Below are 23,512 nucleotides of genomic sequence, written 5' to 3' on the forward strand. Positions count from 1 at the left end.
TGCCAGGTTGAGGACCCGCGCCCGCATGCTCTCCAGCAGCTGGTGCAGGTGCTCCTTGAGGAACAGCTGAGGATGGGAGGCAGCACTGAGGCCCTAAGGGCCAGGCGGCTGGACGGGCGCCCCCCCCCCCCCCCGCCCCCAGAAGTCCATGGAGACAGAACAGAGAGGGCGGCCTCCTGGAGCTGGGCGGAGGATGGGCTGGGTTTGGAGAAGTGGAAGAGAGGGTGCTGGTGCGTCAGGCAGTGGGAACTGCCGAGCTAAGGTCCAGAGGTGGGGTCAGCACTCCATTTACCAAGCTCAGCCGGGTGGCCTCTGGGACATTTCTGCGTCCCGGCGCCAGTTCTGGAGCCCCTGACTCGGGGCCTCTAGGGCTGAGTGTGGCGCGGGACTCACCTTGCTGATGCCGACACGGTACATGTTCGGCGTGACGGTGCACAGGCGGCTCAGCACTGACACACACGCGTCCCCACTGACTGGCAGGCTGTGCTTGAGGGCCACTAGACAGCGGTACCTGCAGGGGCCCAAACTTAGCCAGGCTGTGCCACTCACCCTGGCTGCCTGCTAGACCACAGGCTCACCCCAACCCCCGACTCCAGGAGGCCCAGGCCCCAGCAGTAGCTCTACTCAGTGTCTTCTAATCAGAAAAAGGCACTCCATCCTCAAGACTCTACTCCTGGGTGTCAGAAAATCCTTGGTTGGTTTCAGTAGAATAAGACGCTTTACTGCCATCTGCTGGAAGCTTATCATAATAACTGTTAAAATTACTCCTCTTTGGAATCAACATGAAACTACAAAAAAATGCAAAACAATAGATATATTTGCCATATAACAGCTAGCATGCGGTGATCTTGTGTGGTGTACAACCTGAGCAACTGTGCACGGCAAGCCCTGTCCTGCTTTGGTTGTGTATTCCTGGGGCCCTGGGGGGCTAGTTAGGGGTCCATGGAGATCAGGAACCACTCTGACTGAGGTACCTGTCAATGAACACCTGGAAGGGCAGCCGCACCGGAAAGCCCTCCTTGCGGATCCGCACAGTCTCCAGCACCCCCGAATAGCGTAACTGTGCCATTACCACATCTGGCTCAAAGAGGCCTGGCTCCTGTGGGGAAGGCCCAGACAGGGAGTCTGCACATTCGCCCACCCGTGTGCAAAGGTAACTGTCAATGGTGAATTGTCCCCACAGTGGGCTGGGAAGATGGAGGTCCAGAGAAGCAAAGCCACTTGCCCAAGGTCACACAGCACGGGGAAGAGGATTTAGCTCTCCCTGAGACCTCAGTCATCACGTACCTTCTTGTGGTTGGGCTTCAGGCAACGCACGAACAAGGGGTTACACCTGGGCAGGGGTGGGAGGAGGGCAGTGTGAGGCCCCAGAAAAGAAAGGTGCTTACCCGTGAGGGTCATGGAGTGGGTCAGAGGTGAGGCTGGGTGCCCTCCCGTCTGCCACGCCCACCTCTCCATTTTTTCCACCAGATCCAGGAGCGACTGCTGGAACTTGGCGGCCACTGTGTGTGCCTTGTGTAGCCGGCTGACGGAGCTGCTCTTGCCCAGGCGCTGTGGGGCAGCCTGCGGGGCGTGGCTGGAGAAGAGGTGTGCCACCACCTGCAGAGGTGGCAGCGGTCAAGGCACCGAGGGCCAGGGAGAGGCGGGGGGCAAGAGACAACGGGGAGAGAAACAGGGAGAGAATAAAAGGGGCCAATCTCTGGACCAGAGGGATCAGAAAACTAACCACTGGACCCCTGCCCTCTCCGCAAGGCCACTGCGCTCCCAGCTTGCACGCCTCTCAAGTCAGGGTGCTCAGCACCTTCCACAGGACCCATCCCGTGGTTGGGCTGACTTTTTTTTTCAGTCTGGAGACACACAGGACTGACTGTGTGCCTGACCCCAAGGTGGCCTGCTACACACATGGTTGTGGACTCTGGCAATGGCCTCCGGAGGACGGTGCCCATTTAACAGAGGGGGAAGCGGAGGTCCAGAGGATGGGTGGGTGGCTCAGGACACCAGCAGCCGAGACCTGCGCAGCGAGGGGATGGGGCAGGGCTGGGTGGGCGTGGTCAGGATGGGCTGGCAGAGAGACAGGGCCATCCAGTGGGGCCAGCCAGGGGTGTGGCCCTTCAGGGGGCAAGGTCAGGACAGAAGGAAGGAAAGAGAACAGTTGGGACGGGGGTCAGGGCGTGGCCGGGGCTGGGGTGAGCCAGAGGCAGGACAAGGGGTGGGGGCTAGGGTACCTCCCCATTTCAGGACTGGGAGAGGAGCCTGACCACAGGCTGGGTGCTCCAGGGCAGGGCCAGGGCAGCAGGAGGCGAGGCTTGCTCACCCGTGTCCGGCTCCGCATGAACAGGTCCAGCACGTCCTGGCGCACCTGGTCGTGGTTCTTGTCCAGGAACTTGTGCACCTGCAAAGGGGCTACAGCTCAGGGGGAAGAGCAGGGGGTGACCCACCCCAGTGTGTCAGTCTGCCTGCTTCCCTCCTCCTCTCTTCCTCTTTACTGGGGGTCGGGGCTCACTGCCCCCAGGTGACCCCAGCCCTGCCCCCCAGGACTCGGTCTCCCTGTCCCCCTGCTCTGGCCCCCTCCTCACAGTCCCACTACCCTCCCCACTCCTGGGGGAGGAGAGCACCAGCTGCAGCTCCACATGACTCGTCCAGGTCTCAGCCCTGTCCTCAGTGGAGGACCCTGCCCTGTGCCCACTCCACAGATGACAACAGGGAGGCCCAGACAGGGACAGAGGCTTAGAAGCCTGGTCTGAGACACGTCCAGGGCAGGGACATGCCGGAGACAACAGGGACAACAGCGACCACAGTGACATCACTACTGACAACAGCCACTCTTCATCAAACCCACCCTGGCCCTGGATTTCTCTCGCTCGCCCCATGATGTGGGCACTATTGTTGCCCCCGTTTCCCAGATGAGGAAACTGAGGCTCAGAGAGGTAAAGTGCTTTGCCCAAGGTCACACAGACAGGGATCAGCAGGCTGGAACTGGACCAGGTGTGAACGCCTGGGGCCACGTGGCGCTCAGTGTCTCCACTGGCGGGGACACAGCCCTGGCAGCCAGCCGTCTCAGGCCTCACCTGGTAGGTGACCTTGCCCGCGTAGTGCCTGATGGTGAACTCGGGCAGCGGCATCTTGGGTTTAGAGTAGAGGGGGTGGGCGCCGTGGTGGTAATGGCACTTCTGCAGAAACGTGTGGTCTGTGGCCTGAGGGCAAGTGGGGGCCAGTGGGTGGGCAGGAGGCCTGGGCACCGTGTTCCTGGTCTAGTGGCAAATTCTCCAGCCCTGACTGGTCCCCAGCCAGCACAGGGTCACGGTTTCCCCTCACTGCCCACTGCCGGACCCCTGCAGACAGGTGAGTCTGATTAGCTCCCAGCTGCCTCCCCTCCAGCCAAGCCGCCTGTGCACTCTCTTGTCCCACTGCCCAGAGCACTTATCCCACCCTTGTGTCTTCCAGTCAAAATCTGAGGCCCAATCGGTCACCTCTTCCAGGAAGCCTCCTGTGACTTCTCAGGCTGGGGCAGCCTCTCCTCTGCACACGCATAGCCCTCTGTCCAACCTCAACTACCCCAAGTTGTGAATGGCAGGCTGGGTGTCCTGAGTCCCCATAGCCAGGTCAGAGCAGAGAAGACTGCCGGACTCAGGCCTAATGAGGACATGAGGCTCAGAGACACTGAGCAACCTGGCCAGGCTCACACAGCCACTGCGGCTCACCTGGGGAAAGCAACACTGGTCGTCGAGGATGCGCAGGATGCCGTGGGGCTTCAGTGAGATGAGGTTGATGCAGGGCTGATTGTCGGCAAAGGCGATCTCCTGCCAGTCGATCTGCTCCCGGATGTACTCCTCCTGCGGGCAGCAGGGGCTCAGCCTCCGAGCCCTGCCCACCTCGCCTCCCAGGCCAAATCTGTCTGAATGGGCCTGGCCAGAGGCACCTGCTTGCACACCTCCTAGCACAGGGAGCTCACTTCCTAGCAGGACAACATGAGCCATCTCTGGGCCCTGCTCCTCCCTCCACCTGGGACAGCCCTGCAGAGGGCCAGAGGATCCTTGTTCTCTGGGCTCAGCACCCCAGCACCTTCCCCTCCAGAACACAGGCCTTCACAGGTGCTGGCCCCCAGCTTAGAATGCCTTTCCTGCCATTCGGTTTACTGACAACCACTGATGCGCCCTTAAAGCAGCAGCATGTCCTGTCTACAGCAAGGCCCGCTGGCTGGTCAGGACAGGGACGGGAGCGCTCGCGGGGGCCCTGCACACCTGCTCCTCCTGGAAGACGATCTTGTTGAAAAGGTACTGAAGGTTCTCATTGGCGTAGTTGATGCACAGCTGCTCGAAGCTGTTGAAGCTCAGGTCCTGCTGGGTGGGCAGTGAGGCTGGCCCTGGTCCCCCCGTGGCCAGCAGCCCATCTGTCCCTGCCTAGGGCCCTGTCCGTCCCCCCGCCCCAAGCTCTGGCTCAGTGCCCTCCCTGCCTTTCACGGCCACAGCTTCAGAAAGCTGGAGTCCTGATCACAGACACCCTGCTCAGAACCCTCTACGGTTCCCAGTGCACAGGTGCCCAGGCCAGGTCCCCTCAGGAAGCAGCACAGGTAGTGGTTAAAGTCCCAGGCTCTGGAACCTTCTGCCTGGGTTCCAATCCCAGCTCTGCCACTTTCTATGTGACCTTGGGCAAATCCCTCTGTGCCTCAGTTTCCCCATCTATAAAATGAGGATAACGACAGCATCTATCCTAGGGTGGGTGGAAGGATTATAGTGACTTTAAACAGAAAGTGCTCAGAACAGTACCTGGCACATGACATGGCCAGGTGAGTACCAGCCAGCACTTCCACTGTGACGACCCTGCCATGTCTCTTACCGTTTCGCTCCCTGTGCACTCTGCCCACACCCCGCCTGCCCCGGCTCCCAGACAGCATGCCCCACCACACCTCTCAGCCTCTGCAGAAGCTGTTCCCTCTGCCTCAGGTGCCTTTACTGGTTCTTAAAGAATTAGCTCGGGGGTGTCTCCTCCCCCTTCAGGAAGACTCCCTGACCCCTGCCCGGCCCAGCTAAGGGTCTTCTCTAGGCTCCCCCACTGCCAGGCTGCCTCTGTTACGGCTCTGACCCGTGTTTGTCGGCGTCTGTCCCCCACCCCAAGCCAGGCCCTCCTGGAAGCTCCCAAGGGCAGGGCCCAGGTCTGGTCCTTCCCGGGGCCCCTGGTGTTGCTCAGCACAGGGCCCGGCAGCCAGGGGCCTCAGGGATGCTTGTGGGTGAGTGAAGAGGCCGTAGGAGACAGGAGAGAACAGTGAGGGAGGGGCCTGAACAGACGACGCGTGCCGTGGGCAGACACGCGAGGGGTGAAGCCGTAAGCCCTGCCCCTCGCTCCCGTGAAGCCCCACCTCAAAGCCGTAGATGTCTAGGATGGCGATGGACAGCGCGTCCTGCTGTGGGGACACCAGTGCGTTGACCCTGGCGATGAGCCAGCTGAACAGCAGTGCGTACAAGACCTTGGCGATGGCGTCCCTGGAGCAGACCCAGTGTTGGGGTGGGCAGCACTGCGGGGGCGCCTGGGGGTCTGGGGACTCAGGCAGGGAGGGACGGGGCCTCACCTGGCATCCACAGCGCTCTCCACGGTCAGCGGGGTGAATATCTTCTCTTGCATGGTCTCCTGGGGAGGGACATAGCCCCTGAGTGACAGCAGGCTGCCCACCACCTCCAGGAAGTCCCCAGAGGATTGGGAGGGCAGGACGTGTGGGGAACGGAGTCCAAGAGATGGTGTGACTGGTCTCAGGCACACAGCTGGCCAGGGTGTGGAACAGGACACCCTCATCCCTCCTTCTGCCTGCCTATGCTGGTGGGTGTGGGGCCGCTGGACTAACGGGGAGGCAGAGGCATTCGCAGACAGAGTGAGCCTAAGAGCATAAGAGCACGAGCAGACACAGGGGGATCTGGGAAGGGAGCAGGGGCCAGCGGTTGTGAGGGGCCAGAGGAGGTACTCACCCAGCCAGGGCTCAGGGATAGCTCCCTGCAGGAGGGGGATACCTGTATTGGGTCTGTTTTTTTTTTTGAGGAAGATTAGCCCTGAGCTAACTGTTGCCAATCCTCCTCCTTTTGCTGAGGAAGACTGGCCCTGAGCTAACATCCGTGCCCATCTTCCTCTACTTTATATGTGGGATGCCTACCGCAGCATGGCTTTTGCCAAGCGGTGCCATGTGCACACCCGGCATCCGAACTGGCGAACCCCAGGCCACCAAAGCAGAACACGAGCCGGCCCCTGTATTGGGTCTTGAAGGATGAGTAGGTGTGAGAAAGGGAGGGGCATTCCAGGCGGAAGGAACAGCCTATGCAAAGGCCTGGAGGTTGGCATCTAATGCCTAATGCCTTTGGGGTCTGAGGTTACCCTACTCTGGGCCCAACCCAGAAGATGGGCAGGACGGGGAGGAGAAGGGAGAGGGAGAGAGGGCCCACAGGATGGGGCACAAAGCAGCTCTGTGCGGGCGCTGGCAGGAGGCTGGGCTAGAACCCTCACAGCGCAGACTCACGGTCACTCTGAAGGTGATGGCCTTCTGCAGGCCCTCAGGGGAGACCTGCAGCAGCTCTGCCACGGCCTGGATCTCCCGGGCGCTCACCACCGAGGCCACCTCCTGTGCATCCGTCTACACAAAGTACCAACAGGAGCATGTTCTAAGGTAGAAAGCTGAGTTTAAAGTTCATATAAAAAACATAAATAAGGGGCCGGCCCAGTGGCAAGCGGTTAAGTTTGCACATTCCACTTCGGCGGCCTGGGGTTCGTGGGTTCGGATCCCGGGTGTGGACCTAAGGCTGCTTGTTAAGCCAGGCTGTGGCAAGTGTCCCACATATAAAATAGAGGAAGATGGGCACGGATGTTAGCTCAGGGCCAGTCTTCCTCAAAAAAAAATGAAAAACAAAAACCAAAAAACATGAACAAGCTAGAATAGCCGGGACCGTTCTGGAATAGAAGAGGAGTGCAGGGGGCCCTACGAGATGATAAAACACATCATAAAGCTACAACCATTAACAAGTGTGGCTTTAGTGGCCTCTGCGGATAGGCATAGAGGATGTGCATAGGCTAATGAAACACAACAGAAAGCCTGGCGTAGGACACGAATGTCCAGAGGGATTCAGTGCATGATCAACACGCATTTCTCAAGTTGGGGCATTAGTAACTGAGTAGCCATCTGGGAAAAAGAAACTGGATCCTTACCTCACACCTTACTAGGATAAACTCCTGATAAACCAAATATTTACGTGTTAAAAAAAAAATACACACAAAAACCATAAAACGGTCTTGAAAAAAATATGGGAGAAGCCTGTTATAATTTTAGAGAGATAGGTCTCTCTAAAAACGACAAAACGTCTAAAACTTATACAAGAAAAGGTTGATAAATGAAATGCCTGAAAATAATTTTAAAAATCTGCAGGGCCCGAAAAAAATCCCCAAACACCAAGAAAACCTGTAAACAAAGCCAAAATATAAATGATAAACTAGAAAATATATTTTCAATTCATATCAGAGACAAAGGGCTAATTTCCTTAACATATACATATATAAAGTGCTCGCACACATCACTAAAGAAAAGATGAGCCACCCCCAAGTGGAGGCAAGAACAAGCGGTGTGTGCCCCATGTAGCCTGAAAGGCAAGTACGGATGGTGCCTAAGCCTCTGAAAGGACACCCATGTCCCGAGGGTGCTGGGGCCCTGTGGCAGGCAGGGCGTCCTCTCACCTCATACTTCTCAAAGTAGACATTGCCCAGGTGCAGGATGGAGGCCAGGATGCGAAAGATGCTGTCCTGGTCCTCACTGCTGAAGCCCAGGACCTCCATGGCAGCCAGGAGCCGGCGGAAGTCATCTGCGTCGCTCTTACCCGAGATCTCACAGTTCCCACCCTGGGTGAGGGCAGGGGCCAGGGGTCAGGGACCCGGAGTGGGGGCCGGGAGCCCTCAAGGTCCCTGCTCTGCCCAGACCTGCAGCCTGGCCGAGCTGGTCACCCCGTTCCATTCCCGCGGGCCGGAGGCTCTGAGCAGGTGCTAGTTGCCAGGCCCTGTGCTAAGCGCCTGACATGTGGTTCCTTCCGCTCCTCGCTACGTCCCTGAAGAGTGCCTCATCATTTCACAGATGAAGAAACTGAGGCACTGGAGGGGAAGTGCAGTAGCTCCAGGCTGCTTAGTTCTGTTCTGGGCTCCAGGAAAACGAAGAGTCAGGTAAGCCTCCCCGACCCTAGGTTTGGACCCCAAAGACACCTGTCTGCCTCATGAGGAAACACCTTAAATCCAAACTTGCCCTCCCAAGCCCCCATTGCCTTGGCTGGCCACTAGGACAGCACAACGTGACTCCCTAGGCCCAAGTGGGCTGATGGGCGGGGGCACAGGCGGGGGCCTCAGGTGCTGCTGGCGCTCACCTGGTTCAGGTAATAGTAGGTCTCAGCCTCCTGCAGGCAGAAGGCCCGCCGGAGCTGGGCAGGCAGCCCGGCCAGCAGCTCATAGAAGATGTGGTAGTTCCTCTCGTTTTTGGCCTGCAGAGTGGGTGGGTGGGTGCAGAGGGGAAAGCCGCCCAACTAGGTGACCCCCCAGACACACACATACAGGCCCAGGTGTGCCCACAAGTATAAATACACGGGCCTGCAGGTGAGACCAGGCACCTCTGTGATGAGCGAGCTCCCGGTCTGTTGCTGGCTGGGGCGGGGGTCTCTGGGCAGGATTTCACTTTGTTTAGAGAAACAAGAGGAAGGTGGCCCTTCTCACGTGCGTACCGGCCATACATGCACATACGCGTGTATCTGTAGACCAGACGTGCACACACGAGGCCTCCTGAGGGTTCCCTCAGCCAGGGCTGAGCACCGACTGTGTGCCGAGTGCTGTTCTAGGGGCACAGTGGGGAACAGGGCAGACAGACACCCCTGACCTCATGGAGCCTCCTGCTAGCTGGGGAGACAGATACTCAGCAAACCACCGGTTAAAACACGAAAGCTGGCAGGCAGTGAGAAGTGCTTTGGAGAGAAACAAAGCAGCGAAGGGGGCAGAGAGTTCCAGCAGGATGGGGAGGGGCTGCATTTTTAGATGGGGTGGCTTCCTGAGCAGGCGACATTTCAGGGAAGACTTGGAGGAGGTGAGGGGTTTGGCCATGCTCCAGATAGAAGGAAGAGCACGTAGAAAGGCCCTGAGGCAGCAGAGAGAGCCCAGCATGCCTTAGGGACAAGGAAGAGCCCATGTGGTTGGAGGGCGTGGGGGAGGGGAGAAGACACGGTCACATGCTTACACACACACACACACACACCCTTGGATCTGTTCATTAATTCACCATTCGGCCATCCCGCCAGGGCCAGGCTCTGAGCACCTGCATGTATACACACCTCCGCCCCGACCCCATTCCAACACACAAGGGCCTGGGAGGGCCTGGCCCACCTGAAACACAATCCTGGATTTCTCTAGCAGGTACTGGGAGGTTATGGCACCAGAGATCACGCCCCTAGGGTGGGGGAGCACAGTCAGCTGAAGCACACAGCAGGGGTGGGGAGGGGCGGCTGATGTCGGCTCTGAGGGGCTGTGCCAGGACACAGAGTGAGCTGCAGGCCTTCAGGGGCTCCTCCACTGTCCCACTTACCCTTCCAGAAAGATCTCCACGAACTTCCCAAAGCGGCTGGAGTTGTCATTCCTGACGGTTTTGGCGTTACCGAAGGACTCCAAGAGGGGTGTTGCCTCTAGGATCTGGACCCCAAAAGAAGATGTGGGAACTGCTCTGGGGGCCTAGTGTAGGGAGCATGGCCGGGGCCACTCCTAGGTTTCCCCAGACACAGACCCCTCAAGGATCCCCTTTGTAAGGGGCAACTGGAGGTGGGCTCCCCATAGAACCCCAGGGTCTCCCAGTGTCCCCACCTCATGCTGTCCAATCCCCATATGCAGACCTCAGCTACCCCTCTTCCAGCCCCCTGGCCCTCACCTGGAGGCCCCCTGCCTGGACAGGCCTTCAGACACGTCTTCCCACCCATCCTGCCTCACACACGAGTATGTGCACACGTGCACCCCACACACGCATTTCACAGGGGCACGAGCCTGCACACGCACACAAACACTCCAAGTACCTTTATCTTCAGGAGCAGCCAGGAGGGAGGAGAAGGAGAGAGGAGCAAGAACAGAAGCGGTCACCCGTAGGACTGACCACCTCCCCCCAGGACACCAGGGGCCTCAGACCATGGAGAGACTAGCCAACCCCTTCGGCCCCTGCGGCAGGCGGGAGACCACCAGGTGAGAGACCCCAGGTGTCTGGGCCTGGGGACTGCAGTGTAACCCAGGGTGTGGGAATCTGTTGGGTCCACCTGCCAAAAGGCTCTGGGGATGTCCTCTTCTCCCCATCCCCACAGCCACAGCACCACGGATCACCTGGGCTCCCGCAGGAGCGTCCTTGCAAACCCGGCCTTGCTCCCTCCAGGGTCCTTGGCAAACCTGCACTGGGTCATGTTCTGCCCACGGCCCACCTCACTCAGGCTCAAAGCCAAGTCCTCGCAGACTTTCACGACCCTGCCCAGCCCAGCCCCGGCTGGCTACATCTCCGTCTCTCCTCCTCTCCCTCGCTCTGCCCAGCACCACAGCCCTCCGGACTGTGCGCTTCACACCCAGGCACGCTCCTGCCTCTGGGCACCAGTATTCCCTCCCTCTGTAGCCTTCAGCGCCATTGGCAAACTCTCTCATTTCCTTGTATCATCTGTCTCCCCCAACTAGAATGTCAGCCCCACAGGCAGGAATCTGTCGGTCTAAACACCTCTGGGTCCCCAGCGTCTACACAGGATGTGGTGCAGAGGAGGCCCTCAAAACATAGCTGCTAAATGGATGCAAGAAGGAGTATCGTTTTATGAGAGTAGAGCAGCCCAGGTCATAGCTAATCACAGCCCCCACTCATTATGCACCTACTGTGTGCCAGGCCCTTTGCCCTCGTTACATTGTCGTTAACGGTCCTACGAGGTGGGTGCTCATAACCCCCTTGCTTTACAGATCAGGAAACTCAGACTTGGAGAGGTGAGGCGACACACCCAGGGACTCCAGAGTCTGTAAGAGACCACAGGAGTGCGACGAGCATGTGCACTGTCACGCATACGGTGCTTCTCTGGCTGAGTCACTTCCTCAGGATAAATTCTTAGGGGAGAAGCAGGGGAAGTCCAGTCTCTCCAGAAATAGTAACTGCTACCTTGAGGATGGTGCCAGTTCCCTCCATCTGCTCACTCCCGTGGTCCTGTTTTGTCCAGGAAATACTGTGCCCACTGAACAGAAGAGTAGCCTGAGGCCCAGAGAGGCGCAGGGGCTGGCCTGGGGTTGCTCAATGAGTCAGGGTCTGCCTGAGGTTTGGCCTGTGCCATCCATTAGCCTGGGAGCCCCCTGAGGGCACCTGGAGGTGAGTCGGCTGCTTCTCTGTTCCTGGTGTCCAGCACAGGGTGGGGCACACAGCCCGGGGCTGGGGCAAGGAATGGTGGGCCAGGCAGGTGAACACCTGACCCTGTGGGGGCAACCAGCCCGGCCCCCAGGGGGGGTGGTGCCTATGGTTTGGGCTGTGCAGCATCCAGCCACTCCCCATCTGGGAACCCTTGTCACATCCAAGCCTAGAGGCCGAGCCTGTGGCCCAGGCCTCGGCTGGTCAAGGCACGACTGGGTCCCATGAGGACACAGGGCCAAAAACAGCCCAACGAGAGGGAGCCCAGAGACTTTTCCTGGTGTGGGTTGTGGTTCTGTGGCACCATCTTGCTGACCAGTGGGAGACAAGTTGAGAATGACGCCCATACATGGGGGAGGATGGAGCCAAGACAAGGGACATTGTTTAAGACCCTGGGTCCAAACAGGCCTAAAACTGACCACAGATCAGACTGTCTGATTACGCTAGCAGAGCTGGGCAGTGGCTAGAAAATGAGCCCACGGTTGTCCCAGCTGACAAGCACATCTTCACACCTACTATGTGCCCAGCACAGAAACTCCCAGGCCAGCCACGTGCATGGTTCTGACCGTCCTCCCTGACCCGTCAAGACAGCTCTCTGCTATGAACTTCAGATCCCAGCTCCTCCACTCCCTGACCGTGGGACATTGGGCAAGTCATCCCCCCTCCCAGGCCTCAGTTTCCCCATCTGTAAATGGACACAAATGTACCAGCCCCAACACTGCTATGAGGCTCTGCTGTGATGACATAACTGGAGGCACCCAGCACACAGGAAGGGCTTGATGCACATATCTGCCTGCCTACCTAGTCAGTCCTTCCAGAAGTCTAACCTTAGAGGTTGTGAAAACCCTGCCTAGAGCAAAGGGATGGTCCAGTTGGCTGTAAGGAGACCCAAGCTGGAATGGGAGGGGCTGGCAGGCCAAGACAGACATCAGAGAGGGCCTGCCAGGAAGTAACCCCACCTGACCACAGAGCCTGGGTCGACCCACTCCTGCCTGAGGGCGGAGCAGCCCCCACCCAATGCCCCCAGGATCACGTGCCAAGATCACTATTGGCTAGGATACTGTGGCCACTTGCAAACCTTCGAGGGCCCAGGGGAGGGAGTCTGAGAGTCAGGTTCTGGAGTCTGAGCTGGTGAGCCTTCGCCTCCAGCCCCACCTTCCCTGAGCTCCAGGCTCGTGGTGCATCCACCGCCTCCCCCCAGTCCCTGGGTGAACACCCAGAAGACAGCTCCAGGGCACTGGTGTCTTCTTTCTGCAGCCCTGCCCGCTCAGCTGATGGCATCTCTGTGCTGCCTGTAGCTCAGGCTGAATGCGTGGGGTTGCCTTTGGACCGTCTCCCTCTCTCAAACCCCTGTCTGGTCCCTCAGCAAGTTGTTTGCTGGCCTTTGAACTGTACCAGGATCCAGACGTGCTCACCAACCCCATTGCCACCTCCCTGGCCCAAGCCACTGTCCTGCCTCATCTGGACTCCACACTGCTGCTCTGCTGTTCCCTGAGCACATCAGAGTGCTGGCACCCCAGGATCTTTGCACTTGCTCTTCCCTCTGCCTGTTTGCTCTTCCCCTAGACATCCTCAGGGCCCACTCCCTTGCCTTCTCAGTAGGGCCTACCCTGACAACCACACTTCAGATTACAACCCCTCAACGCTCCCCATCCACCTCCCTACTTTTTTTCTCCACCACTTACCACCCTTTCACGTATATGTAATTTACTTCTGTATTATTTTTCATTCTGATCCTCCACTAGAATGAAATTCCCAGGAGGGTAGGAACATTTGTCAGTCTGTGTTGCTGCTGCCTGCCTCCCCAGAGCCTAGCCTGGGCCTGGCACCCAGGAGGTCCTCAGGAATCCTTTACTGAGGTTCTAACATTCCCAGGTTTGGAGGACTTAGCACTCTTAGCAAACCTCCAATCTTGCAGACGCTGGGCCCCAGCATCTACTGCTGCACCCCCAGGAACCTCCACCACATTCAGGCCTCTTTCATGTCCAGGACCCATAACCAGGAAGGTGAGGCCAGGCGGGAGAAGTGGAGTGACTCCCCTTGCCCATGTGGCCTCCACTCTGGCCGGGCCCAGGGAGCCCCAGTCCCGTGAGCCCTCTGTGCAACCCTAGCTCAGCCTCCCCATCCTCCACCTGGGGCCACGGAGTCTTGTCTCTTGGGGAGCACAAGGGGTGCTCGGCAGAGGGCTCTGGGAAGGGAGACAGATCACACCACAGACAGACTCACCTGCTGCATGACACCCCGTTTTGGGTTCATGGCGGCCAGGTAGCGCAGAATCAGCTTTGTGGCCTCAGTTTTTCCAGAGCCGCTCTCTCCACTGACCAGGCAAAGGAGCAGAGTGAGCTTCAATCTGTTCACTGCCTCCTCTGGGTTCCCCCAACCCCACCGTGACTCAGAGGACACTCCACTCCAGAGGTCGAGTGACTTCCCCAGCCTCACTACAGGTCTGGCCGGAGGCAGACCTGATGCCTGAGACGCCCCCACGCCCCCACGCACACACAGCGTGGTCTCCGGCCTGCCCGCTGGTCACCTGATGATTATGCACTGGTCCTGTGTGGCATCAAGCATTTTGGCGAAGGCGAGATTTGCAATTGCAAAGAGGTGCCTAGAGAGACAGGCCACAGGCATCACTGGGGCCAGCCCCTGCCTCCATGCTCCCAAACCTCCCAGGGGGTGGGCAGGGGAGCATCTCTGTCCAGCCAAGCAGCCAATCCTACACTACCCCCACTCCCTCGGGGAATGCTCCCTGCGATGCTCACCATCCTGGTCTGAGCCATAGTGGCCTCCAACCCAGAAAGAGCCAGGCTTGGGGAGAAACTATTGAGCCAAGCAGGTGGGCTGCCCTGAACCATGGCTGAGGGGCAGCCAGGGACTTGCCAAGCTCAGGCAGGGACCCAGGAGACCCCAGGGCAGTCCCCTCCCCCAGCCCCAGAGACACTCACGGGGGATTCTCTCCCAGGGCCCGCCCACTGTACTGCTGCACCTGTTCCGGCCCGTAGATTCCAAACATTCGGTATGGGTTCACTGAAACCAGGATGCTGCCGATATACGTCTGCTGGGCAGACAGTGGCCTCAGTGCCTGTGGCTCCTCATGGCCCTCTGTGTCCCTCCCTCCCCTGCTCCTGGGAGCCTGGATTCCATTTCCGGGGACAGATCCCTGGCTGTCTGGCCTTGGTGTTTGTACCTCGGACCCTCTAACAGCTTCCTGTGTCATCTGCTCTGGGAGCCGAATTTCAGGCACTGTACCAGGGCTGAGGCTGGGAGGCGTCTGGAGGGAGTAAAGCCCCACAGCCACGACTCTGCAGAGGTGGTCATGTTGGCTGCTGCATACTTCATTTACTCACCATCAGGGCCAGGCTCCTGGAGCCTCTGCTTCACGGTCAAACTGCTTGCTGTGGGGAGGGAGCTGGGAGCCCAGGGGACTCTGAGGTGGCCAGAGCCCTTCGGGGTGGCCCTGCCTCCTGCACTGTGGTTCTGTGCCTCTGTTCTATTACTCTGGGGCCAGTAGCTCCCTTCCACCCCCTAGCCACCTCCATCCTGGGATCCACGTCTATGGATTCTAGATTCTGGAAGTTTTACCATCGGGTCTCCTGTGGGGTCACACATTTCTGGGCTCCCTGTCTCCAGACCTCTGCCCCTGGCATCCACCACTCCAAGATTCTGTGTTTTAGGACTTGAGATCTTAGAACTCCAGGCTCTAATATGTTATGCTCAAACAGAAGCCCCCGAGTTCAAACCAGAGGCCACAAGCCTGGGGCCCAGCAGGAGAGATCTGTGCTTCCCACTGTGGCCCCAGGAGGCAGGAGACGGCTGCCTCCACACCCAAGCCCAGGGCAGAGCCCGCTCCAGGACGTACGTAGATGAGGTTCCGTTCAAATCTCGTCTTGAGGTTGGACAGCAAGGTTGTCTCTTGGAGGTCTCTGGGAGGACATGGAGAGGGCAGTCAGGGCCCGCTGTCCCCCTCGGTGCAGGGCCTTCGTCAGAAAAGCCTGAACTCAAGCCTTTCTCTGACACCAACCATGAGGCCTTGGGCAAGTGACAATCTGTCCGTGCCTCACTTTCTGCATCTGTGCAACGTGTATGATAATCACTGTTCCTACCTCACAGGCTTGGAGGATGCTCTTAGGTAGCAGACATGAGGGCTGAGTCACGGTGACTGGACAGTGATATTGACCAGCGCAGCCCTCACCGACTACCGTCAGCACAGTCCTGTGCCAGCACCCTCACAACAGCCACGCCACTCCCATATCGTAGATGAGAAACCGAGGCACAGAGAGGCAAAGTGATTTGCCCAAGGTCACCCAGCTGGTAAGTAGTGGGGCTGGGATTTGAACCCAGCCCCGTGTGACTCACAGAGCTGTGATGTGCACACATTTGGCTTTTGTCACACTGCATGACCCTCACTTTGCAGAGGAGGGAAATGAGGCTCTGAAAACATTTCAGGAGGTGAGGCATCCCTGGTAAAAGCAGGTGCTCTGGCCGGGAGCGTGGCAACCCCGGGGCGACCCCTCACTGACCCCGCAGCCCGCCCACTCACTCCAGCTGTGTCATGTCCTCCACGCCATCCTCCCGGTGCTGCTCTCGGAACCTCGAGGACGGCAGGTTGCGGATGGAGTGCATCTGCCAGAGAGAGTCTGTGGTCAGCCCAGTGGGAGGGTGTCCACGCATGGCCCCCTGGCTTGGACAAGACTGGGACCTGTTCCTGTTGTGGAGGAGGGAACCTGAAAGCCAGGCCAGGTGGGTCCTACAGGCCTCCCTGCCTTGGAATGCCATGGCCCATGGAGCCTGCATGCATTACTCACAGGGGCACCGCCTGCCTGCCTCTGTGCACGCTTTCCCTGTGGCAGGTGCTCCCATGTGTTCCCAAGGGCCCTTTCCCGGGGGACGAGCACATGCACACAGGCACTGCTCCCTCTGCCTTGCTGGAAGCACCCCCAACCTCATGCTCTCCTAGTGCTGACACCCTTCCCCAGGGCGGACCCCAAGTCTTTTCTTATGTGACAACTTGATGAACGTCCGTATCTCATTGCATGGGGCCTCCAGGAGGGCAAAGACTAAAACTGTCCCCTTCAGCACCATACCCCTGTGCCCAGACATGCATACTCACATGCACAGACCTATACACAACAGTACTTGCAACTCATACAACTCCCACACACAGATGCAAGATGTCTCTGGACATGCACGCAGGCCTGCGGTGCCTGGCTGGAGGCACACGCATGCAGGCACACACTCTTACCCATTTGACAGCTGGGGCTGTCCCCACACTTGGGCACAAAGTCCCCAGGACTTTCATCTCAAGACGAAAGTCCTGATGCCACTTTTGGGCTGCAGAATTTCCACTGTGCCCGTCTATGTGCATATGTGTGACCCCACGGATGCCGCGTCTGCTCAGACCATGGTGCAGGCACACACACTTTCCCTGTTTGGCTGTAGCATGCCCACGTCCCAGGCACACAGGCCTGGTGTGACCACATGACTGCATGCACACATGTGCACCCTTTCTGGCCTCTCAGGTCCGACCTGCATCCTTCCCTGAGCAAGCAAGGAAAGGGGACACAGGAGGGAGCCCTGCCTGCTAAGTAGGACACAGCGAGTATCACCCTCGAGGCTCTGGCCTCCTGCCCACCCCTCTGCCCATGTGCGCCAGTGGCTGCAAACCCTAAATAATTCAGCCACTCACGTATTCCAGGGTGAGGAGGGCCCAGGCATCCTTGCCCCTCACCCCTGGGCGCCCTGCGCCCCGCTCCCGCAACGCTGCGGCCCACACCGCACGGGGCACCCGCCGCCGGGGCCAGGGCCCCCCCAGCAGCCAGGCTGCCCCGGTCGCCATTGCCAGGCCGGTTGGCTGCCCGCTCCCGGGGGCACTTCTGCAGAGGCTGAGAAATGCCTGCCGCCCCTGCATGCCCCGCCCACTCCTGGCATCCCGGGGGAGGCTCCGGTGACCACCCCCCTCCGCTGAGAGCCACTCGGCATCAAGCTCGTGTTCCACCACGACTGTGGCAGCCAGGCACAGGTTTGGCACCCCTCAGACAAGCTGCCTGCCCTGCATCCCACAATGGGCCACAGAAAAACTGCTGGCTCAGCCTTGATCCCCTGGGTGACCTCCTGGGCCTCGGTTTCCCCACTGTGCAATGCAGAGGCTGGAAGTTTGGTTTCTGAGCCCCTCACCCTCAGTCCAGAATCCTACAGCCAAGGGGACTGCCCTTAAGCAGGAACCTCAAAGAGAGAGAAGACTCCAATTTGGGGGATGGTCAGTAGGAGGCAAGAGGAACAGCATGGACATGAATGTGGGGGTGGGACAGGGTGCACAGGCAACTACTGCAGCGTTATACTCAGCCAAAACCTCTGAGGGGCAGCTGGGGATGGACATGCCATCCAGCCTGGAACAGGACAGGGCTGCGCAGAGCCCGGGCTGGGAGAAAAGCCTTTCCTCAAAGTGATGCGGGGGGACTTTCTGGCTTCGCTGTCCTGTGCCTGCCTGTGCTGGGCATCCCCTTGTTCAATCCTCCAGAGGCTCTGGGAGCCTGAGCCTGTTCTCCCCAAGTTACAGATGAGAAGACTGAGGCCCAAGCAGGCAGCAGCTCACTGAGGTCCTGAGGCTGTCTTCTACCCTGCTTCCCAGAACAGAACCCCCAAGCCCTCCCTCTAACCTGTGACTCCATACCTTTTTCCACCAGCTTTTGGGGCCAACCTCTTCCCAGGGGCCCCCATGGGGCAGGCAGGCAGCTCCAGGGCCAGGGGAACAGCAGGACAGGTGGCGGGTGTGTACCCGTGGCCAGGGTTGGTGGGCCTCCACTGGCAGCCAGAGGTGTGACCAGAGCAGACTCCAGGCTCTTGGTTTGGGGCGGGGCTCTGGGTCCTGGGCTGGCTTGCTGGGGGGCTGCATGGTGGCAAGACCAAGTCGCTGGAAAGAGCTCAGCTTTTGAACCTGAGGCATGACCACGGCAAAACGCCCAGGGCCTGCCTGGCACCGCTCACCCACCTTGGGCAGGGGCCCTGAGGCCCCAGTGGACACCAAGGGGGCTGGGATGCTGGGCAGTGTACCCCAGCGGCGCCATGGTGGCCACGTGGCCCTCTTCCTGTCACACGCGGCCAGTGGGTGGGAGAGACTAAGCCTTAGTGTCTTCTGCTCTGGAGAGGAATCCTTGGAGGGTGTCAAGGTCAAGGGCTCAGTCTCTGCTGGTGGCTGGGAGTCCCGGGGGGTGGCCTCTTCTCCAGGCTTGTTAGGGGGCGGGCCAGCCGATTTGGCCAGCTGTCCAGACCCAGGCTCGCAGTGTCTACCCAGGAAGACACTGGTTGAGTCTGAGGCTGGGCCCTCCAGCTGGGGGGCAAGGGAGGGCTCAGGGCCCACGTGCTGGAGGAAGGGGTTTTTGGGTACAGGGTGTGGGCTGGAAAAGCCGCACCGACTGCCCACCCCTCCTGGCCAGGGCGAGGGTGGGCGCTGGGTGGGAGGCATGTCCACGTCCCAGCTGGGGGCCAGCGGGGGCACCATCCAGGGCGTCTCCGAGTCCTCGGGCTCCCGCGGGCTCTCCCGGAGCTCAGGGGCTGCCGCAGCGGCTGGCCAAGACCCTGCGCTGGGAGGCCGGTGGAAGGGCTGGCGCACCCTGGGCTTCACAGCCCCGGTGGGCGGTTCGCTGAGGCGGCGCCACATGTGCGGGAGGCACGAAGGCAGGTGGAGGGAGCGGCGCCGCGGGCTGTAGCCCAGCAGAGGGGGCGGCGAGGGCGGCCGCGGGGCGCCCAGGGCGGGCGAGCGCTGGGGGCCCAGGCGCCCAGAGGCGCGGCGCGGGGACGCGGGCTCCCGCCACGAGCGGGGACGGCGGGGCGGCGGCGAGAAGGGCGGCTGGAAGAGGGCGGCGCGGACGGACGGCTGGGGGGACGCGGGCGCCACGGGCGAGCGGTAGCCCGGGCCGGGCAGGCTCCTGAGCGAGGGCTGGGGCGAGGGCAGGGGCGGCCAGGCCCTCCTCCGCGACGCCCGCGGGGACGGCCCCGGGAAGCCGAAGGCCGCCCCTCGCCCGCGGGAGCCCCTGAAGGAGGGCCGGGGGCCGGGGAAGGGCATTAGGTCGGGGGGGGCCTCGGAGCTGCCCGGAGGGGGCTCCACGAAGGCCCACCAGCTGGCCTGGGGGATGTGGGGCACGTGAGCGGGGGCGGCCCAGGGCGGCGGGTGCCGGCGCAGGGAGCCGTAGGGCGAGGCGGGCCGGGGCAGGCCCGAGAGGGCCGGGGCGAAGGGCGGGGCGGGCGGCGGGCCGGGGCTGGGGGGCCGGCGCGGGGCCGGCGGGGAGCCGAGCGCGCCCCAGCGGGAGGGCGGCGCGGGCGCGGGCGCGGGCGCGCGGTGGGAGTTGTTGTTGTTGCGAGCCCGCGCCTGGGCCCGCCGCAGCACGATGGGCGTGCCGGGCCGCTCCGCGTCCATGCCGGCCAGCTTGTAGCCGAAGCGCTTGTAGGCCGCCTCCCTGACCGCCGGGCCTCCCAGCCGGGCCTCCTGGCTGGCCCTGAGCCGCGAGGGGGGCTTCTCCGACAGCGTCTTTTTGAGGAACCGCGCCAGCGAGGTGGCCGGGCGAGGCGGGGGGCGGCCCAGCTCGGGGCTGAAGCCCAGGCCCCGGTGGGCACCGAAGGCCGACAGGGCGCGCTGGAGGTTGCGCTGGCGCGGGGTGAGGAAGCCCCAGAAGGGGTGAGCGTATGGCACCGGGGGCACCTCCTCCTCTTCCTCGTCTTCATCGGCATCCCCCAAAGGCAGAGGGATGTCCAGGGAGGGGGGCAGGGGCACCTCCAACTTCTCCTTCCCAAACAGCTTCACCTGGGGCCGCGGGAAGAGGCGGAACCTGCGAATGAGGGACAGCTTGGACCTGGCAGGCCTGTCCATGCCTTGCTGCTCGAAGAAGGCGGCGCTGGGCAGGCGGAAGGAGGTGCTCGGCCGCTCCCCGCCCGCCTCCTCCGGCTCCTCCAGCTCCGCGATGTCATCCATGGGGTGGGCGTAAGGGTTGTGGGGCGACAGGATGGGCGGCGGCAGCCACGGGTACGCGAAGGCCGACTCCTCCGGGTAAACATAGGGCTCTGCGGGGGGGTAGATGGCCTGGTCCCCATCACCATAGATGCCTTCGGCGTAGGGGGCGCCATAAGGGGCGCCATAGGGCACCCGGTAGGGATTGAAGTAGGGTCCGTCGTACGGCAGGTCATAGGCGAGGTCATAGGGCGGGTATGGCGCCTCATAAGGTGCGGAAGGATCCAGGTAGTAGCCGTGCGGGTAGTAGCTGTAGGGAGATGCGTACCCCGACGGGGGCGCGTAGGGGGGCTCGTAATCGTCGTAGCCGTAGCCATAGGTGTATGTGGGGTGGTAGGAGCCCCCATAATAGTCCGGGTGGTAGTAGCCGTAGGTGTCCTCGGGTGGGTACCCGTAGGGGTGGTCTCCGTAGGGCGGCCAGGCCGGGCCGTAGGGGTCATGGCCGGCCAGGTAGGGCCCCTGCTCCTCCGCGTACTGGTAGAGCGACTGCTGGTCGTAGTAGTCGTCGCCCTCGCGGTGGTAGTCATAATACTCGCCCAGGTCTTGGAAGCCCTCGAGCCCGTACAGCGACTTGCGGGAGCCCGAGGGCCGGAACGGGGCCTCGTCCTCAAAGGGCAGGAAGCCCACGGGCTCGCCCGACGCGTAGATGCTGCGGCTGCGGGGGAACCTCCGGAGGCGGCCTCCGTGCCGCAGGATCTCGGCGCCCGACGGGAAGGGCAGCTTGCGGGAGCCCGTGCGGGAGCCGGAGCGGTTCAGCCAGGCGTCCAGCGTGGCCTGCTCGCTGCCGGACTCCTCGGCCTTCTTAATGAGGAACTTCTTGGTGAGCCAGTTGATGGCTGTGGACGCCTTGCTGAGCGACTGGGCGCGTGGCCGTAGGCGGCCGTAGCCGCGCCTCCCGGGGAAGCGGATCACCATGAAGGATGGCTTCTTGCCCTTCATCGCGCGCTTCTTCTTGCCCATGCGCATCTGTGTCATGAGCTTCGACGTCGACTTGAGCACGGTGCGCGCCTTCTTCTTGCGTTTGGTCTTCTGAGGGCCCTTGTGGAGGCCCCAGAAGAAGGCCGACGCGCTGCGGAATTGGCCCTTCTTGGAGATCTTGGGCGTGCGGTCGCGGAAGCCCATGAACAGCCGCGACGTCCCCTTCAAGCTCCGTTTGGGCTTCTCCGGCTCCGGCGCCTTCTTCCCCTTCTTCCCTTTTTTGGCTTTCTTCTCATCTTCTTCCTCCTTTGCCATGGTGGCTGTCTGCTCCCCACTGGGCTGGGGCCGGTGTCACAAGCTCAGGCTCTTGGAGACACGGGGACCTGCCGAGTCTCCTGCCCGTGGCTGGACAGGCAGCCGCCTCCTGCTCAGAGCAGCTGGGACTGGCCTGGGTAGCCTGAGGAGGGACAGTCAAGCTTCTTCTGGCCGGGACCAGGATTCCAAGAGGCCAGATCCATAATTCATCTCCTCCAGACGCCGCCTTGGGTTTCACCCTTGAGCCGTGGTGGAAAGTGCGTGGATGTTGTTACCCGAGCAGCAGAATCATGGCCGCGGCCTGTGCTGGGGGACCATCTTGGCCTTACAGTCGCCAGGAGGATGACTGTGCTGACATGGGTCAGGCCCTCCCTGTACCTCAGCTAGCTCAGCCCACCGAAGTGAGAGGCTAGGTCATTGCCACCTCACAGAAGAAGACACTGAGCCCCAGAGAGGGGAGCCGGCTGCCCTGAACCACCCAGCATGTCTGCACTGGGTGGAAGGAGCTGCGCCTCCTGAGCCAGGGAGGGAGGTTCCAAACCCACCAAGTTGCCTTGGAGGGGAGACTGGGACCCTCTAGGTCTTGGGCAAGGGAGGATGTGAGTGGGCAGGGCAGGTGCCCAGGGCTGTGGTCAGCGTAACTGGAGCTGGCTTGCTCTCAGGAGCATGAATAATGCATTGGGGAGAGCCAGGCTGCGGGCTCAGAAGGCGGGGTAAGATGGGGTCGTCTCAGTGGAACTCCAGCAGCGCCCTGTGAGGCTGCATGTGGGGGGTCTAGGGGAGTAGAAACAGAGGGTGGGTCAGGCCTGGCTGTGATCCCCAGCTCTGCCACTGACTGGCTGTGTGGCCTCAGGAAAGCCTTTTGTCCTCTCTGGGCCTGTTTCCTCAGCTGTAGGATGGGAGTGACAAGCCATGCTCTGTCTCCTTAACAAGGAGGAAGCAAGACCTGATGAAGCTGCTGGGTGGCCTCAGTGGCTGGAGATGCCACATGTGGCCCTGGCCCTCCTCCCAGTTTCTGCCCTTGCTGAGAAGGCAGTGGGCATGTGGACCCTGCCCTCTCTGGCCGCAGCTCATTGCTCCCGGGTGAACACTTGACCCAAGGCCATGTGCACACTGTCTGGCCGGTGGCCAGTCCACTTTTGAGAATCTGCACTGTGAGAGGTAGGGGCTGTGGCTTGTTGGCCGAAGGGGGCAGGGCACATCTCTGGGACCTGAGGCCTCGGAACCTTCCCTCCCCTCTTTGCCCCAGCGTCAAGGATCAGGACATACATGGCCCAGGGTGGTTGGAGGCAGGTCTCCAACTGACGTCAGGCTCTTCGCTCACTGAGCTTCTGTTTAGTTTTCAAGTCCTAAAGTGAATTCTTTGGTCATTGAAGCTTTTGCATGGGAGACCTCCGAGCAGAGCGGCTTCCGTCCTGGTTCTGCCACTTGTCAACTCCATGCCCTCAGGTGGCTTCAGAGCCTCAGCTTCCTCAGCTGGGAAATGGAGACAGCGAGAACCCCTTCTCAGACGAGGGGCGAGGAGCTGAGCGGCGAAGGTGCAGTCTCCTCCCCATCGGCCTCTCTGCCTTTCCTCACCTGCTCTGCCTTTTCTCTTTCCTCCTCTTGTCTCTGCTCTTTGTCCCCGAGATTCACTGAGAGCCGGTCAGGTGACACAGTTCGGGGGGTTTTGTGCCAGGGGCTGGTGGTGCCTGCTGCAGTGCCCCCCAGGGAGTGGAATGGGCACTTGATGGACACCAGAGCAATCAGAGAGCTTCTGGGGGGCATGCAGGAACTGGGCCTCCTGCAGTGTGGGGTCTTGAGGGGGCGTCTGCTCTCCCCATTGCCTCCTACACTGCCCACTCTCCCACCTTGTTCTAGGCTGTGGCTGCTGTCCACATGAG

At 60.8% G+C, this 23,512-nt stretch overlaps 1 protein-coding gene across 1 annotated transcript in view; it reads right to left on the bottom strand.

Moving 5' to 3' along the window:
- Nucleotides 1-22,004, bottom strand: part of MYO15A (myosin XVA) — a 52,759-nt gene extending 30,755 nt beyond the window's left edge. Inside the window, exons 1-22 of the mRNA XM_070226611.1 lie at nt 18,066-22,004; nt 15,936-16,018; nt 15,255-15,318; nt 14,341-14,450; nt 13,929-14,003; nt 13,625-13,715; nt 9,581-9,684; nt 9,382-9,445; nt 8,379-8,492; nt 7,705-7,866; nt 6,500-6,613; nt 5,567-5,625; nt 5,357-5,480; nt 4,242-4,337; nt 3,702-3,833; nt 3,069-3,194; nt 2,315-2,392; nt 1,451-1,599; nt 1,288-1,333; nt 975-1,099; nt 394-511; nt 1-66 (exon numbers count right to left, since the gene is read on the bottom strand). The exon at nt 1-66 is cut by the window's left edge and continues 110 nt beyond it. Of these exons, the coding sequence (XP_070082712.1) occupies nt 1-66; nt 394-511; nt 975-1,099; nt 1,288-1,333; nt 1,451-1,599; nt 2,315-2,392; nt 3,069-3,194; nt 3,702-3,833; nt 4,242-4,337; nt 5,357-5,480; nt 5,567-5,625; nt 6,500-6,613; nt 7,705-7,866; nt 8,379-8,492; nt 9,382-9,445; nt 9,581-9,684; nt 13,625-13,715; nt 13,929-14,003; nt 14,341-14,450; nt 15,255-15,318; nt 15,936-16,018; nt 18,066-21,629 (5,664 nt within the window). The 5' untranslated portion in view covers nt 21,630-22,004. The remainder of the gene's footprint in view (nt 67-393; nt 512-974; nt 1,100-1,287; nt 1,334-1,450; nt 1,600-2,314; nt 2,393-3,068; nt 3,195-3,701; nt 3,834-4,241; nt 4,338-5,356; nt 5,481-5,566; nt 5,626-6,499; nt 6,614-7,704; nt 7,867-8,378; nt 8,493-9,381; nt 9,446-9,580; nt 9,685-13,624; nt 13,716-13,928; nt 14,004-14,340; nt 14,451-15,254; nt 15,319-15,935; nt 16,019-18,065) is intronic.
- Nucleotides 22,005-23,512: the final 1,508 nt, after the last annotated feature.

Source organism: Equus caballus, chromosome 11 (assembly GCF_041296265.1).
Source record: "Equus caballus isolate H_3958 breed thoroughbred chromosome 11, TB-T2T, whole genome shotgun sequence".
Classification (NCBI taxonomy): domain Eukaryota; kingdom Metazoa; phylum Chordata; class Mammalia; order Perissodactyla; family Equidae; genus Equus; species Equus caballus.